This window comes from Symphodus melops (assembly GCF_947650265.1).
Source record: "Symphodus melops genome assembly, chromosome: 1".
Classification (NCBI taxonomy): Eukaryota; Metazoa; Chordata; class Actinopteri; order Labriformes; family Labridae; genus Symphodus; species Symphodus melops.
The window spans coordinates 54,158,099-54,176,427 of record NC_136691.1 but is presented as its reverse complement, the minus strand read 5'-3'; the positions used below and the strand labels follow the sequence as shown (position 1 = coordinate 54,176,427).

General features: G+C 40.9%; 2 protein-coding genes across 2 annotated transcripts; one reads left to right on the top strand and one right to left on the bottom strand.

Annotated features, from left to right (window-relative positions):
- Positions 1-286: 286 nt before the first annotated feature.
- On the top strand, positions 287-5,069 carry kmt5ab (lysine methyltransferase 5Ab). The gene is made up of 8 exons (XM_079357883.1): positions 287-461; positions 668-774; positions 2,545-2,692; positions 2,856-3,066; positions 3,157-3,244; positions 3,383-3,442; positions 3,709-3,899; positions 4,515-5,069. The coding sequence occupies exons 1-8, from the start codon at positions 452-454 to the stop codon at positions 4,723-4,725; spliced, it is 1,026 nt and encodes a 341-aa protein (XP_079214009.1). The 5' UTR covers positions 287-451; the 3' UTR covers positions 4,726-5,069.
- A 440-nt stretch (positions 5,070-5,509) lies between these two features.
- Positions 5,510-17,857, bottom strand: LOC306820710 (RILP-like protein 1). Its single transcript, XM_079338640.1, has 12 exons — positions 17,369-17,857; positions 16,830-16,980; positions 14,596-14,714; positions 14,245-14,514; positions 13,970-14,143; positions 12,389-12,552; positions 12,156-12,257; positions 11,941-12,031; positions 9,300-9,605; positions 9,074-9,225; positions 7,464-7,586; positions 5,510-5,984 (listed from the first exon to the last, which is right to left on the bottom strand). The coding sequence occupies exons 1-12, from the start codon at positions 17,690-17,692 to the stop codon at positions 5,963-5,965; spliced, it is 1,998 nt and encodes a 665-aa protein (XP_079194766.1). The 5' UTR covers positions 17,693-17,857; the 3' UTR covers positions 5,510-5,962.
- Between the last annotated feature and the right edge of the window lie 472 nt (positions 17,858-18,329).

Genomic DNA, 18,329 nt, shown 5'->3' with positions numbered 1-18,329 from the left:
TCTCTTGAATTAATAATTATTTAAAACCCGTACGATTTAAAATATCCTATAATTTAAAAAAAAACCTTGTTGACCCTGCAAAATATTTTTGGATCCTTATTTTTAGAAAAATAATATTTAAAAAAGTACAGGAGTCCATTATTCCTACTGAGTTTGAGATTTAACAACAGAAATTATTAAAGGGGACCAACTTTGTCGCAGCCAGTTCGGTTCGGCCAATCAGACAGTTCCTTTTAAAGAGCAGCCACGCCCACATAAGCGAAGCAGCCAATGAGAGGAGCCGTACGGTTTTTAAATCCTTCACCATCTCGCCGGCGCAGCTCTGCTCCTCCGCACAGACTGAAGGGGGGTCTGCTGTTTTCTTTTTTCGTTGAAGAAACTGTGAATGAAGAAACTGCGAGGAATTTTAAAAGCCTCCTCGTCCTCTTAGGATATTATTCTGGTAACTGACATGGCAAAAGGTAAACTTTAAAGCTTTTTTATTAATTATTGCACGTCACGCAAATGAGAGATTCGCTCATTGACATGAACGTAAGCTAACAGTCGACGCTGTCTGTGTTGAATAATAACAAAAAAGCTTAAATAAACGAAGCGTATGTTTACTAATAGTTATTGTCGGCGTCTGTTGTTGAAATGTTTGCATTTCCTAATTTCCGTGTTTACACAGGCAAGAAGAGTGTGCAGGTAAACAACAGAAAGCCAGAGGAAAACAGTGTTGAAAACAAAGTCAGCTCGCGGAAGGACACAAAGGAAAACAAACCAGGGAGTAACAAGGTCAGCTCATCTCCCAACACAGTCTGTGTTCAAATATCACATGAAGTCTCCTCCTGCCTCAGCTTGACCTCTTAACAACCTTCATACAGTGAACTGGTCTCTACCACGTGACAGGATATCTGTGTTTTATACCCACGTCTCTGTCTGTCAGGAGAAGTAAGCAGCATTCACACATGGAGACAACTCTAGGGATGTAACTATTTCACTAAACTTATGATTTAGGATTTATTTTACAAAATAAGACAAGGGGAGGTGATTGGAGCTTCTCATCGTGCTGGCCATTAAACGCTGCATCATGATGGTTGTGTAATCTGTGTAGTTCCTCGTCTTCTTGTGATATCTGCACACAGTTTTTGTCACTTTCTGTCAAAATGTTTCCACACCTCTGATTTTAAAAGACGGTGGTTCAACCTCAATTTCTAACTCTTGCTCTGCAGCTTGCTGACGCTCAACGTGTTATATTGAGATTCATTTTTCAGCACACAAAAGTGAATCTTGACACCTTGGAATCAATTTATCACAATTTTACAATTAGCATTAAATCCCTATTCTTTACTCAAGTAAACAAACACAACTTGAAATGCATCATGCAACAAGACATTGCTTAAAAATGAACAATATTTGTCAAAAGAAACAAGAAACAATTTATTTTGGGAGAAGAATGAAACCTATTTACAGTAATTAATGATAAAATGAAACGTACGATAGTTACAAAATAATACTAGTAATATGTACACTTTAACTTGTGGAAAGAAGGAATGCTATTAAGATGTTTAACTTGGGTATTGAGATAATTGAATTTATTAAAAGGCAGCTGTAAACGGGCGAGTCTTGAAGCTTGATGAAACGAGCCGTGTTTCATCAGCTCTACAGACGTGTGACGTTTTTACATTTTCACCATAAATCTCTTTGAGTAAGTGAGTTTTTATTATTGTAGATACAGAAACTAACAGCAGCACACACACTGAGAGAACCCAACCTGTTTCACTGATGTGAAATCCAACAACTCTCCTTCGTATGTTACTAAATGTAGACGACACTGTTACCATGGAGACGTTTACCACTCCAGGTTGGAGTTGGCAGAGAGAGAGTGAGGAGCGTTTTCTTCTTTTCTTGGATTCAAAGCGGTTTTTTTGGGTTTTTTTTTTGAAACCTCCAGTTTTTTTCTTGTTTTTTTTCTTTTCTTCTGATGGTGATAAAAAAGAAAAGAGCTCTCTCTCTGCTACTATATATATATATATATATATATTATCTATCTATCTATACACAGAATATTAAATGGCAATCAATTCAATTCAACCAACACAATCTGGGCAGACGCAGAGAAACTTAACGCTCTAGATTTAAGCTTTAATTTTGACTACTTTTTCACAAGTTATATGCACTTATTCGTATATACTTATAGAATAAATTCACAGTTTAATTTGTGTTTTGAGTCGACCTACTTTAATAGTAAATAGACATGAGCGCGTATAGACATTCACACACTGATGGTCGAGGCTGCTGTGTAAAGATCACGCTCGCACACATCGGACATGTGGCTGAAGGAGCTGGGGATCGAACCCCTGACCTTCCGGGGCGAGCGCTGACCGGCTCTACCATCTAAGCCACAGCTGCCTCACTTTACTGTTTAAAAAGCGTTGGTGTGTTATCTGTGTCTTTGACTCTGTTATTGTGTGTAATGATGTGTTGTTACATCACACATGCTTTGCCCGTTTATGATTTTATTGACTTTTTTTAAAGGAGTTTATTGATGATTTATTTCTGCAGGACTTCTTGGGTACCTTGCAGACTCTTCCTCAGGGATTAAGGACTCAAGGCAAACCTAGATCCCCACTGAGCGACAGTTCAAGCATGCTGATCCAGGAGGGAAACGAATCTGATGCCATCAATCCTGAAGTGACAAAGCTGAAAAAAGGCAAGTTGGTTTTATATATTCGGATGTTTTCCATGTGTGCTCTGTGATGTCCCAGTTTGTGTTGTTTTCGTACCTGCGTATGGTTTTTAAAAACACCACAGGAACAGGCCTGGGATATGCTTGTGACAGAACTTTGTGTCATTTTCATCTTTTTTTTTTCCAGACGGCCCTCATGAAATCAAATCTGAGAGTTGTGAGTTCAAAGAGCAAACACCTGAAGCAGCGGTGCACGGCCCCGGCGTCACAGAAACAGCCGCTGAGCAGCCGAAGCAGAAAGAGACCAGCGCGCACGTCAACGTCAGACCTGCAGCCGACGGCAAAGTGTCGACATCCAAACCTCGGAGTCGACCCGCTCGCAAACCCGGAGCCAAGAAGTGAGTTCAGGACCGTGCTGCGTCGCGTCCTTGTCTCTTTCACAGGACGCAACATTTACCGTAACGCACTGATGACTTTTCTCTTTCCAGGACGGAGAATAAAGCTCCCCAAAACAGGAAGGTCACAGACTATTATCCCATCAGACGCAGCAACAGAAAAACGAAAGCAGAGCTGAAGGTCGGTATGAGAAAAGCTGCTGTCTGTGTTAAACCAACAGCTACAGTATGTTCTTGTATTGCTGCTGATCACGTGTGTGAATGTTTATAAGGGTTATGCAGCCGTGCTCTTTAACCCAATTATTTAAACTGTCAACAGAGTGAAGAACACCGACACATTGATGACCTGATAAAGAACGGCATCGAGGAAGGAATGCAGGTAATGTGTTCATGGCTGAAAAAGAAATTTGCTGGCAGATTTTCAGAAAGGTTGTCGACATTTTTGATCCCGCGTGTTTTAAAGCATCGGTTCCAAACCTGAGGTCCAGGAAGAAAGGTTGGGAACCAGTGATTTTAAAGGGGAAAAAATGCCTTTTTTTAAAAAAAATTCACGGCATGGTCGTGTCGACATCAAATGCCACCTCATAAATTCTCCTCCCAAACGTAGTGTTAGTTAACTGAGTTTGTGTTTTCCTCTGTTGGCAGGTCAAACACATCGAGGGAAAAGGACGAGGGATATTCGCTGACAAAGACTTTCAGAAAGGAGAGTTTGTGGTGGAGTATCACGGAGACCTGCTGGAACTAGAAGAGGCTAAAAAAAGAGAGGCAGAGTACGCTCTGGACCCCCAAACCGGCTGTTACATGTACTACTTCCAGTACCAGACTAAGACCTACTGGTGAGTTCAGCTGTTTAAAGTGTTGCAGGAGAAAACTTCTGCATATCCACGGCTGCTTTTCATGTCTGCAACGTTTGTAGGGCGGGTTAAATGTCTCGACTTTTCCTGCCAGTCAGGGTGAGCCGTTGTACGAAGGCAGCCGGGAACATTAACCGTGAGTGTGAAAGGTGTTCCCTTCCTGCTTCACACTCTTTTCCCACTCATTCGATTTGAATGGGGAAAACATCGCAGCATTGATGTAAAGGCGAACACAGGCAGGCATACTCTGGAAGCCATCTTGGATATGTTATGACTTCCGCAGCATCCTTTTTATGCCATGTCCTAAAGGCTGAAGAAACAGGTAGAAAGACGTGTATTGGAATTGTTTTGGGGGTGTAAAGATGCTCTGGTTAATCAAGAATCCCCAATACTTGTACTAATCAGTGACACCTTTTTAGAAATGTGTTACATCAGTCCTCGTAGACCAGACTTAGGTTCAGCTTTAGAGTGCAGCTGATTTTAAAATGTGACATTTTGTTCTTCCTTTTCTGACTTCGAGGGCGGGGGAACCTTGTTTGTGTTTTAATGACAGTTTAAATCTTTATTTGTTTACCTTTTTTTTTCTCCCCCCCCCAGTGTGGACGCGACAAAAGAAACCAGCCGTCTCGGGAGGCTGATCAACCACAGTAAGAGCGGAAACTGTCAGACGAAGCTTCACCCCATCGATGAGACGCCTCATCTGATCCTGGTGGCCTCCAGAGACGTCCGAGCAGGGGAGGAGCTCCTGTATGACTACGGAGACCGCAGCAAAGCCTCCATCATCGCTCACCCGTGGCTCAAACACTGAACCCTCCGCCTTCATTCAACTGGTGCTCTGTGTGTAAAAAGATGCTAAAGATGAGAAGTCCTTCACATGCCTTTTTTTTTTTTTTTTTCGTCTTTGAAGAGGCTTTAACATGAACTCCGTGAACTTTTTTTTGCAAAAGCTTTTATTGTGCTTTTATGACTTTTTATTTTATTTTTTTATGATCTAATTGTAGTGAATTGATGCAAGCTTGAAGAGTATATTTCTCCTGGATATGTAAAGTGTCATATTGTACACGAGGTTACATTTTGTATGACATTTCATTTTCACTATTGTAAATTATTCAATGTGTTGTAAATTGAAGAATAAACACTGTTGAGATTTCATTCAAGCTTCATTCATACTTGATGAGAACTGATACAGGAAAAAGGGTTTTTTCTTCCCTCCTGCTTCCTCACAGACAGTGTGGAGACACGCAGGAAGCACGGAGCCAGGCATGCATTACCTGCAACAAAGCTCCTTTTGTGGGAGCAGAGCGGAGAATGATATTCACGTCCATCACGCAGCGCCTCAGATGATGCAACTCCTCAGCACATTATAAGTAATCACAAACGAGAGTCTCGCTGAATGCTCACGGAGTCATTCGATCATTTAAAGGCGAGTGGGAGAGAGTTCTTTCCAATGTTTTGAATTTGGACTGCAGTACACATTTATCTTCTTTGACCACAGGGGGCGCCAAAGTAACAAACCGAAAGTTCTCCCACAGGAGCTTTAACTTAATAAAATGTTTAGCTATCATGTTAATATTTGAGGCTGAATATCCCACTCGGGTGTAATAACATTTTATTAATGTTTTATATCCTGGAGGGTATAAAATCTAACAGTACAGAGTGATAGAAAATGTTTTTAAGACTTCTTCACCAACATGGAGCCCCTTTAAGACCTGATCTTGATTATTAAAAATCAACTTTTCAGTCTTATAAATAACATAATTTTAGGTAAGTGCATTCAACATGAGCTCCTATGCTTGTTAAATAATACTTTCCAGTTTCATGAGATATCTTCTTCAAACCTTCCTTTTAAAATATATTTCTCTCCATGTCATCACACATCATCTGACACCAACACTTCCAGTATTACAAACACGGTGCTTGATTGATTGACAAACACACATCGTAAAAAATAGTCTTTAAAAAAAAAAAAAAAAAAAGTGGTTAAAAGAGGATAAAGTGGTCCCGTCCGGCGTCTCGATGGTCCGTTCTTCTGAAGAGTTTGTTTCTTATTTTCTCCTGAATGAAAACCTAAAAAGAGAAAAGGTCCAGAGTTAGTTGAGGAAAAACACAAGTAACAGTGCTCAGTATGAGAGAGAAACTTTGAGTCATGGAAACATGTAATTACTGACAGCAGCAGCAGCAGCAGCCGCAGCTAGTTTCCCACTTTCTGTGTGTGTGTGTGTGTGTGTGTCAGCGCTCACACAAACATCCTCATCATCAGCATGAATTCATTTGGTCACAAGCATTTCATTAGCAGACAGCAGACGGACTGTGAGAGCCGTCTTCCTGCCGTCATGTGCTCTCTGCTGAACTTCGACTTGAAACCTGGCCATGCTGAGGTGTAAAGGCTTGTGACGGTTTGTAGCCAGAAATAAATATCTGAATCACTTCACGATGACGTTCATTTGACTCAGAGAATTCTAGGGCGACTAAATAGACTAGATTGTGAAAAAAAAAAAAAAAAAAAAAACGTGTTTATGGACTGGACGAGGCTGTACACAAAAACAACAAATAACTTGAAGTGATTGAGGATTTAAAAGATCTGTGTAATGTGTTACTGATGGAGGCCACAAGCCGAAATGCATCGGTTTTAATCTTCATACTGCAAGTCATGCTGGAGCTGTTTGACCTCTTGATCCCTCCTAAAGTCGTAGGCAGAAATATTTACATCATATTTCATTTTACTGATACGACTACATTTCATTTCTTCTGTTGAGATCTCCACTTTTTATTTTACATGTGTTTTTAAAATCTTTCTACTGTTAGTTTACACCGTGGTTTGTCCCGCACATGTTGAAAAATTGACAATAAAGATGAATTTGAGTTTTAATTATTTCACTATTTCTGGATAGCAACGCTGATAAGATATAACCAGTTTGTAAAGGGCGTCGTTCTCTTGAGAAAAGGAAAAAAAAAAGAAATATGTCGACATCTCAAGACAACAACTGACGTTTATTAATCGTCATCACAGGAAACTACAGTGGATTAAAATGTATGGATGTTTGTCCACTTGAGGCTTCCGTAGTCTGCCGTACTGTGAGTGCGTCATTACTAAAGTGGTCACTCGAGGAACTGCAGGAGTTCACACTTCTGCATCTGCGTCATTTTACAACACCAGAGGTTGCAAATCGAACTTTGATAAGATACTATGAAAAAAAAAATTCACAATAATGACACAAAAATAAAATCCCTACACCCCCAATATTGGGTTACATATTGTTTTGAATGACCAAACGCTGCACGCAAACTCCTTTTAATTGCATAAATAAACTGGCCACAGTTTATTTCTTGGCAAAACACTCTCGTTGTCTCCTTTCTGTTCTTTTCGATAATATCGGTCATTTGAATAATGGAGATTTTATTGTTTTAAAACACAACGTAAATCTAAAAATAGCCGAAATTTGACAACATAAATTAAAAAAAGATATAAAAATACAAACTTATGATAAGTTTATAACCTCGTCTCACACTCATGTTTTCATCGACTCGCTCGAGGCAGTGACTCACAGTTTGCTGATGGTCGTCTTCTCCTCTTTCACGTCGTTTATCGAGGTCGGACTGCTCTCTGTAGCTTCTTCTGACTCCAGGTCCACTTCCACCATGGCTGGTTCCCCCTGTGGAAGAATCCCACTGCAGAAGAGAGGGGGAGCAGAGCGTCAAACACAAACAGCAGGAGAAAAAAACAAAAAAACGCTCATAATAACGTTGACTTGATCTGTTCGCCTTCAAAACTAAAGATCAACGTCGTCAAAATCATTGGAGACGACACACTTTATCGTTCCCTCTGAGACGTTCGTCTTCGACTCAAAGTGCTGCAAACGAGTTGACGTTTATTTCAAAAGGACATAAATCAATGAAAGGTAAACTAAAGGTGAGTCACGTCTTCTCATATTACAAACTCGGGTAGAGAAAGGTACGAGCACAGAGTTGTTCAAACACAGACGGCAGCGTGGAAATATCTTTGATCAAGCCTAAAACATGAAATAATTCATGGGGATTTTTCTGCCTCTGGATTTGAAATAAATATGTTGAGCAGCGTGAAGAGGGTAAGACAGATCACCATGAGGACCAGCTGACAGCTTCTCGAGCCTGCATCAATGAATGCACTGATTGGGCATCCCTCATGTTGTGAAGCAGCTCTGCTTGATTCCTTCCAGCCTTGGAGGAACAGCATGAAGCATAAATCAGAGTGCTTTTATTGGGTACTTACGTTAATCTGTCAGAATCGACAGTCCTGCAATAAATCCTGCTTGTGCAACATGTGTCCACTTCTGTTGATACCACAGACTGTCCATTTAAATTATAATTATTATTTTTACTGTATTGTTGTAAACAGTTTATGGTTGATACTTATATGAGAAAAAAAAAACACATTCATCCATCATCGTGGACATTTCTGAGGCCGTACTTAGAGGCGGTTTTGTATTTGATTACACAATAGTCATTTCTAAACAACGCTCCGTTTCCCCTCTTAAGTAAGTAGAGGTGAACAACACCAAACTAAATAATATGTGAAAATAAATAACACGATTTAATGCTCCTGATGTGCATCAAAGATGGGGAAAAGATGAGGGGGGGGGGGGGGGGGGGGGGGGGGGATTGACATGCAGGACAAGAGGCTCCCGTACATAAGGTGCAACCAAACCACTAGGCCATCTGCGCCCCAGTGCAACACATTTCAAACAATACAAGGCACTATTAGAATAAAAGTTAATGATTTAATTCCCTTTCATACTCTTGCTTCTAAATGTGAAGGTTCATCAGGCACTGTGCAACAAAATCCATGGTGTAACTAACTAACAAACACTACAACGCATTATAAGAAAACAGATGACATGCCCTGTGCTCCTCGTGCATGTACAAGGAGCTTTAGGAACTTTTTTTCTAAATGTATTTTTTCTATATATGTCCATAACATGTATATGTATATGTATATGTGTGTATATAGTCTTTCTTTGCTTTTTATTTGTATTCTTCTTTGATTCGGGTTTTAAGCACTGCCTGTAAAGCACTTACAGTCAGCTGAAGCTGTTTTTAAATGTGTTAAAAAAATAAAGTTGGACTTGACTAATGCTTGTTAAAGAAAAAAGGAGAGAGGGGGGGTCAGAGTGTCTGACCTCTTGTACAGCTGCAGCTCCTCCTGGGCCACCATGAGCTGAGCCTTCAGCTGGTTCCTCTCCTGCAGGACCTCCTTCAGCTCCTGCATGGTGAAGCGCGGTCTGTTGGGGTCTGTCAGGTCGATCACCAGCTGGTTTGGTCCTGCTGTTTGCTTTTAGATAAACACATATACATCTGTGATCTGTCTTTACTGGACTGTACATTAGAGGGGGTGCATACACTCACCGTGGCCTCCCCGGACGAGCTCTCCTTCACGATCCGGTCCAGTTCGCTCTTCAAGTTGTCCCGCTCCATTTTCAGCTCCTCCACAGATAAGTTGTACTTGTTGACCAAAGTCTCGAACATTTCCAGCACGCGCACTATCCTGAACTGTAAATCCGACACTTCCTCCCCTCTGCTGCTTATTTTTAACAAATCTCTTCCGACGACGTACGAGATGTCATACACATCTTCCACCGTGAGCTCCAGAGCGTCCTTCTCGAAAGCCAAAGCTGGCGACGACTCTTCACCGAACTCCATGACGGAAAGACTTTAACAATAACTGGGGGGAAAGTTGGTTTTCCTTCCCGAACTTCGACTAAAAACACTTTTAAGATAACGCTTACTATCTTATTGCCTCCGGCTTTTTGAAAACTACAGACAGAAAGTAAGCAGCAGCACTTCCCCCTCCATCACTCATCCACCAATAACGTGACTGTGTGGACAGCAGAGGAGGGCAAAGTATCCTAGCGACAGGTGAGTGCAAAGATCGTGTATGTGTGTCGAGATGATTCACTCCACGCTGACGCCGTCACATTTACAGACAACAGTGTACCGGCAGTTTGAGAGACAGCTCACGATCAGGTGAGAAATCACGTGGTAGGTTTTTTTTGTTTGTGTTCTATTTCCTCTTTTTTTCATTCTTTTGTATTACTTTGATTGCATACAATTAGAGAGGGGAATAATTAATTTTATATTATATATTATATATTATATATATAATAATATATAATTATTATAATAATATAATATATAATAATATAATAATATATAATATTATATAATATTTATATATTATATATTTATATTTATAATTAATTTTTACATTAATGTAGTATTTACAAAATAAGGTGCAGATATAAATAGATATAAAACAAGAGCTATGTGTGAAATTACTATACAGATAAAACATATATTGCACGTTTAATGATATATTGTCTTATTGTGTTATGTCTAAAACAATGCAAACTCGTTTAATAATTAGATATCGATATGAAGTGCGATACTTCAGTACCAAGACACCAAGTCAAATTCCTCATAAATGTAAATGTACTTAACAATAAACTGATTCTGAGTCTGTTAAAGAAATGAATAAAAGGAGTGCACATCGGCTTTACTCAGTTTTTCCTCCCCTCGTGTGTTGCTGTCTTGTTAAAACGTAAATATAAAATCTTTTTACACATTGTTTTAATTGAAGCACATTTCAAAAATGTATTTGTATTTTTGGAAAGCATTTTGCGACCCCTCCACTCTTGGGAAACCATGTCATGGATTATTACTACTTATATGTTATAGTGATAAATGGTATCCACTTTTTAAAGTAAAAATAAGTTCACTAACCACACTTGATGTTCTAATGCCATTTTTTAATGTATTTGTTTTCTGTCATTAAAATTGTCTTTATAAAGTCATTCCTTCTTAAGATTTGTTCTGTGTGAGTGCAAACTGCAAAGTCAGTGTTGTTGAAGGTTGGAATGATGTCACAATAAAGTTAAAAACATGAAGGAAATTTTTTTCAAAAAAATGATAAATGGAGCACCTTATTGAAACATGACCTCTTCGACATCTGCTCCACTCGTCTAAGGCTGCTCAGTACTTGACAGTCACACAATAACAACATCAACAGATTGAAAAATAAACTTTATTTCATTTCATTTTGAACAAGCATTATTTTACAGGTGTATCCCAGCATCATTAACAGCCAAGAATCTAAAGCTTTATCATCTTATGGTAATAAGATCATAACCAAAGAAATCAGGTCAGCAGACATTTCATTTAATCACCTTGATTTGTAAATAAATAAATAGTAATCAAAATTATGGAAGGATGCTTTTCAATTAAAAGTAGATAATAAAACAGATACTCTGTCAGGACTTCTTTAGTGTTCAGTATTGCAGGGATGGATTTGACCAGTGTTTAAAACACAGACAAAGGACTTTCAATAAATAATACACATTCAAATGACAATTTAAACGTCACAAAAGATTCTTGGTTGCAGTTTAGTCAGGATCTCGAGCAGACTGAGCTCCCCCAAACCTTCAGCGAGGTGATCGGGAACTACGACGTCGACGTCTCCGACGCCCAGCCTCCATCATGAGACCGCATCGTCCCCACAACCACCGCCGTCCTCATTCATGCACGACCTGCTCCGACCTCCACCTCAGCGGCGAGGAAGTGAGGACGACAGGAACAAAGGAGAAATCCTTCCTGCATCTTATCCCATCTCCCACCAACCCCATTTTTCTCAAGCGTCTCGAGATAACAGTGTGATGAATTGATTGATATGATTTTGTTGCATGTATTAGAAGTTCAATGTGAAGCTACAATTCCAATTCAGAAAAGACTCCCAGTAAGAAATGCTACATGCAAAACTGCCAGGAAGACTTTGTACACTATGTCGCACCGTGAACACATTTGGCTTTTCAAGAAAACATTGTTAAAGCTGAAACCAGCAATGAAGGACTGAAGCTGTTCAGGACAGTTTTTAAATGTAGTAACACCAGAGATGTTGCCATTAAACCAAGAAACAAATCTACGTTGACCTGGTTTTGTTTCACAAGCAAAGAAAAAGCAACAAGAACAAGTTCACATTGTACACACTGATTCATACAAAATAAACTAGTCTTCTGATTGGCAACAACGTGGGGTCGTCTGCAATCAAACCGGCCGCCACCATGGGCATGATGGCCGTGAAGATCCTGTCGCAGGAGGAGCGGAGAGAGAATGAAAAATAAGCAGCAGACTCGTTTATGTAATCTGTCTGACATGTTTGTTTGTTTCTTTATGTATGAAAAACAAAGTCGTGTCAAAGTTGTTACTCACAGGCGTTTGATTCCTGATTCGGGCTGATCAGTGGAACTGGAGGAAGGTGGAGGAGGAGGTGGAGAACAAACCCAGGAGCTGACGTCATCCTCGAGCTCCTCGCTGGTGGAAGAGAAAACTGTCAATGAAGTCAAATGGAAGTTCAAACATGTGCTGTGTGCTCTGCACTTTATACACCAGGGATTCACGTATCAACAATCACGCAGTGCAGCTGACCTTCATCCTGACTGTACCTTTTATAATAAGCCAGCTCCTCCTGCAGCACAAACACTTCAGCCTTGAGTTCATTCCTCTCCTGCAGGACGTCACGCAGCTCCTGCAGGGTGAAGCGAGGTTTGTCGGACTCCTCCTCGGAGCTGTCCGTCTCCTCCGCTGGCTCGACATCGGTCCACGCCTCCTGCAGCAGAGAAATAGTTTCAGCCTTTCCTCCCTGGAGTACTGCATGCACATACAAGGTTCAAGGTTCAAGGTTCAAGGTTCAAGGTTCAAGGTTCAAGGTTTACTTTATTGTCAATTCCAAAATATGTCAGACACACAGTGAAATCGAAATTACGTTTCCCCCTCCCCACGGTGCAATGTAGTCGAGTAAGGTAACATTAGATAAAATAAGGTACGATAAAAATATGAAATATAAATAAATATTTACGCTAATAAAATCTAAATGTGCAATTAGTACAAAGTTAAATAAAATAGAATCTAAAACAAGATTGGAGAAAAAGTGAAAGTTGTGCAAGCGTGCAATGTGCAATACGGGAGGGAAGGAAGATACACCGTCACTAATGACACAGCCAGATCAGTTTCTTTGTTTTTGCACTTTTTAAAGACAAAATAAAAGACAGCTATGTGGCTATAAGAAGACTGTAAGATGATGTAAATGAGCAGTGATGACGTTTTGTGTGTGTGTGTGTGTCTCTGCTATGATCTCAGTTCAGCTCGCTTCACACGTGTACGACTGGTCTGCTCCTGAATTTTGTGGAGGTCTTAGTGTAATGTTAACAACACATCTAAGATGATGGATATGACCGCAGCAGAGTCTGATCTCATCAGGACGATGTAACGCGCGAGAAGAGAAAGAAACGGCTTCGTCACGACTCATCATCCTCGTGTATTTGCTTCGCCTCGGACAGATTTCTTGCAGACATGTTTCCTGGGCGGAAAGACTCAAGATGAGGTCGTGGTCAGACACACACACAAAACGTTATCAATGTCATGCTCATTTAAAGGGATACTTCACCCATTTACATGTAGCTGTGAAAAACATATTTTTCTCGTCTCAGGGCAAAATGAGAGTTGGATTCACGACCAGTCAACACTACTACCATGTTTCTAATGATACACAGCTACATGCAAATGGGTGAAGTATCCCTTTAAGAGCTGCATTAAAAAAATCACAGAAAAAACTCCCAAGTATTCACTCACTCATTCTCTTCAGTCATTTACTCTTTACCGTTTTTCATCTCACTCATTTGTTTTTGTTTTGTTTTGCTCCCTCTAATCCCTCCATGGGGCTGACGAGGCCTGTTGTTGGTGTGTGTGCGTGTCTAATGCTATTTGTTACTTGCTGAGTGATGTATGCTTTTATATATGTCGTTTTGTTGCCTGCCAACAGGACTGCAGATGTAAATTAGCCTCATGCTAACGCTGGTGCAATGCATCAAGTGGTCACATTTATGTTTTTTATTGCACATTGTCCCTCACAAATAAAGGTGAAATTGGAATAAATAAGCCGGCTGTCTGCGTTCGAACATGCGGCCCAATCTGTAAATGTGTGTAAAAAAGGGCTTCAGATTCTAGCCGCTGTGCACCGGTGTTACCGGTGACATCGCTGCTGTCTTGTCCTCCTCTGCGTTTCTTCTTTCGTGCGTCGACTCCGTGAGAAGAGAGGAACTCCTTTCATGCACAAAGGAGTTCGCCATGAAGTCAGGGTCTCCTCCACACTCTTCCCACACTGAGTTCGGCTCGATGGCGATCCGTACCGCTGCTGAGGACTGGATGGTTACACGCCAAAAAAGAAAAACTCACTCAGACACGAGAAAACCAAAACATGATCATCTTGATTCCATTCTTGGTTGCAAACGTCGGTCATTACCGTCCTCTGTGGAGATGATGACAACACAGATCTGCCAAACGATGTTTCTTCTATATCAGTGACCTCCCTCTCCAGCTCCCAGCCTCGGAGCTCCTCCTTTAACCTCCTGACCTCCAGCTGCAGCGCGCCCAGCTCCTGCTGCCTGGCCTGGGCCGCGGCCTCCAGCTCCGCCCGCTGCTGAATCAAAGCCTTCCCCTGAGCCTCCATCACGCCCGTCCTGTGACGAAGGTCCTGGTTGATTCGTATCAGACGATGCTGCTGCATCTGGAGCTGAATACGGAGAAGTTATGAATTTATCATTTCTGGATATAAAAAAGTGAATTATAACCTTTTGTTAAAAGTTGTCCTCACCGCCTCGACGTCCTCGTTTTTTAGTGTCAGCTCGTGGTCTTTGGCCCGGAGTTCATCCCTCTGTTTATCCACTAAGTCTTTCAGCTTCTTCATCATCTGCCTCTCCTTCTCTGACGTTCCTGCAGCCGTCATGAAAGAGGCACACTGATCATCTTTACGCACGCAACATCAGCAGATTACAACCGATTTTTTAATTTTTTTTACAGTGCCAGCTGAATGCAGCCGACCTGCGACCAAACTCAGAAACACTGCATCTTCAAAAGCTGATAATAAATCATCGTCTGGTCTCGCTCTTCTGTTGTGAAGACTCGATTTGCAATCAGGTATTCACATCTGGTGTGATTTGGATTTGCGCCGCTTGTTTTTTTCCCACTTGCAGCACGTCTCCATCATCATTGCATTTGTTTTGATGTTTTGCACTCTTTTTTTCTTCACATTTACAACGAACATGAATTTTCTGGCTCGTTGTTCCCTGAAGCAGGTGAGGAAGCCGCAGAACCCAAAGCTCCCCTCTCTCTCTCCTTCACAGAGCGAGCTACTGATCGGACAGAGACTTTTTTTCTGACCTTCAAACACAATAAAAGACTTGAAATGGGAATGTTTCCATCTTTGTTACAAATAGGATCCAAATTATAACAAATTAAAAAAGTTCGGCGTTCAGAAAAGAAGGTCAATAACAGCTGATTCGTTCTGTTTTGAAGGCTTGGTGACTCGAATGTATGAATGTATTTTCAAGACGTGCTTCTTCTAGCTGATAACAGTGTCATGCAGAGTCTATTTATGTGTGTGTGTGTGTGTGTGTGTGTGTGTGTGTGTGTGTGTGCTGTGGCTCTGACACTAAGTATAGCTTTAGCCACCGTTAACGTCTCAAACACAAGCTGTACTTCTAAAATCGTCTCTCGTGTGCACGCTGCTGTCTGCCTCCCTGCACGGCCTCCTGTCCTTTTCCACGCCAACACGAGAACATCCTGCACAAACTCACTGCAGCCGCACGCCGTCAGTAAGCGTAACGACCATCGACCAGCAGATGTCTGTGTGACACACTTCACACGGTCTGAACTGGAGCTCTTCCGCCGTGTCTGAACTCATCGTTTCTGGATTCATCACGAGGAAAACATGGCAGACATCATCACACATGATCAGAGAGTCGGGCAACTTAGAGCTTCATACGCTGTTACGTAAAATTTTAAATAGTTCAGTTTAGTTTATTAGTTCATTTGAGCAGCAGATAAAATAACAGAGAACAAATTTACTCACAGGCAATAAAAGAAACAGGGAGAAAATGCTCTCAAAAGGAGTAGGGTGAAGTTCCCAGAACTTATGTGACCCCCGACTTATCAAACATGAAAAAGCATTTTGGGACAATTAACTTGTGATCGTTCAAATTATAAAGAAAGAGAGGTATACAACATTTTTTACCATCAATTAATCCTTTGATAGGTCCTTAATGACACCTATTTTATCATTTATGATCGATCTGTATAATATGTACATATTCTGTATATTATCTGTACACTAGTATACGCATTTTCTCTGCACCTTAATCTGTATATTTAATCCTCTGAATACACTTATATTTATAGCATTTATTTATATTTATAGCATCCCAATAATCCATCCAGCCATATATACCTAATAATTCACTTTTTCTTTAACTACATCTGTAAATGTTTGTAATCACTGTACATAGAACGAACTCTTGCACTTTCTGCTTATTTGCACTTCTGGTGAGATGCCAAACCTCGTTTCGTTACCCTATACTTGTATATGTGTAATGACAATAAAGTTGAATCTCATCTCATGATCGTTCAAGTTTTAGAAAATGAAAAACAGAAATACAAAAACATTTACCAAGTATTTTCTTAGACATTTGATAGGTCCATAATACCACCTATTTTATCGTTTTTGAACGTGCAAATTGTTAAAGTAGAAGAGAGATACCAAACTTTTACCATCGATTCGAGCAGCATCTAGACTCATGATTCATGTTTTACTCGTTTTGTTCAGATTTGAGAAATATAAACTCTTTGTAAACCTTTTTAAAGTGTGCCAGGTTTTTTTGCAAAGTCTGATGTTTTCATCAAGATTATTCCACAGTTCAAATATGTTGTATGTAAAGCATTATGTGTTTTTCTGTTGGAAATAAAGGTGTTGTTAAAATGAAGTTGAGTCAACATCATCTTGTAAAATACCCAACGTCATGTGTCACACTCTGGTGAGGAGTCACAACTCACCCTGGTGTTTCTGCAGCTCCTCCTCTGTGATGGGAGACTCTTTGAGAGAGAGGCTCACTAACAGCTTCTTGTTGTCCGCCTGAAGCTGAGCGATTTGAGAGAGCAGGTCCTGAACTTCTCCTCTCCACACGTCCTCCACCTGCTCCAACTCCTGAACACAGGAAGAGCACAACGAACACAAAGAAGATCAAAGACCAAATCATAAGAAAGGGTCCGCTCGTAGTCATTGTAATCACTTTCTGCAGTATTGCACATTGGTAGTATTGGGAAGTTTAGTTCACTACATTATGTACTACAGTATTTTACAATACTATAGTACATAATAGATTCATTTTTAGAGGCAGCACATTAAAGAGTTAAACATCAGGGAGAGAGATGAATTGGTGAATGACATACAGGAAAGAAGCCACAGGTCGGATTTGAACCCAGGTGGGCGACAGTACAGTAAATCCTCTGTGGGTCGCGCATGGGCAGCAGGTTAAGGTGTAAAGGTATAGAGAGAGACCCACACACACATGCACACACACACACACACACACCTCCTGGTGCTTCCTCTCCTGGCTGAATCTGTCGCTTCTCTCCTGACGCAGCCTCTCCAGCTCCCTCCGCAGCTCCTCGGCCTCCTGCCCCGCGCTCCCGTGGCTCACCAGCGCCTCCAGCAGCTCCAGGACCCGCACCACTTTGGGCACCACACCGACCAGAGACTCGCACCCGAACTTGTCAATGATCCGCTCGAACTCCTGCCCGAGCACCGCCGCTATGTCGTACACATCCGTGACCGTGAGCTCCGCCGCGGGTTTGTCCAGCGCGGTCACGACGCACGACTCCATGTCTGCCCTCTGCGCGAGCTGCACCAGCGACATTAAACATACCTGTCTGCGGTCCTCTGACGCACTGAGACCAGGTACCTGTCGCGGAAAAGAACCGGTTCAGGTGAGCTAGTCGGAGCCTGTTTGAACATGGAGACAACTTGTTGAAGTTTGTTGACAGCTCAACTTCACCCACATCACTGTTACCTCTGATGCTGCATTCAATGTCTCAAAGAAAATCGGAAAAACGGATAACGAAAAGACTTCAAGTCCTATAAGACAAAATTAACAAACTTATCGAAACATAATTTAAAATCAGTAAATATTAACTTTTTTTGGGGACTTGTGTCATGATGAAATAAAGAAGAAGTTGATAGAGAAGGAATGTAATAGTTAAAATAATGTTACTAATGAATAAGTAGTTGAATTGCTGTTAATGATGCAATTCAACTACAGGTCCTGTTTCATGTTTACTGACTTATCAGGAATTGATGGTCGAATGTGAAAAAACAAAATTCGTATTTACAACTAAACCTGAAGGCAGCATCTCTCCCCACATCGAGGCTATTTAAAGACCTTCTGCGCATGCGTGATATAACGCGAATATGACCTTTTATGCAAAACAACCTAAATTTACGGTTTTAAAACGAGTAAAAAGTAAAAACTTAGTTTTTGCTATTAAGATATTTAT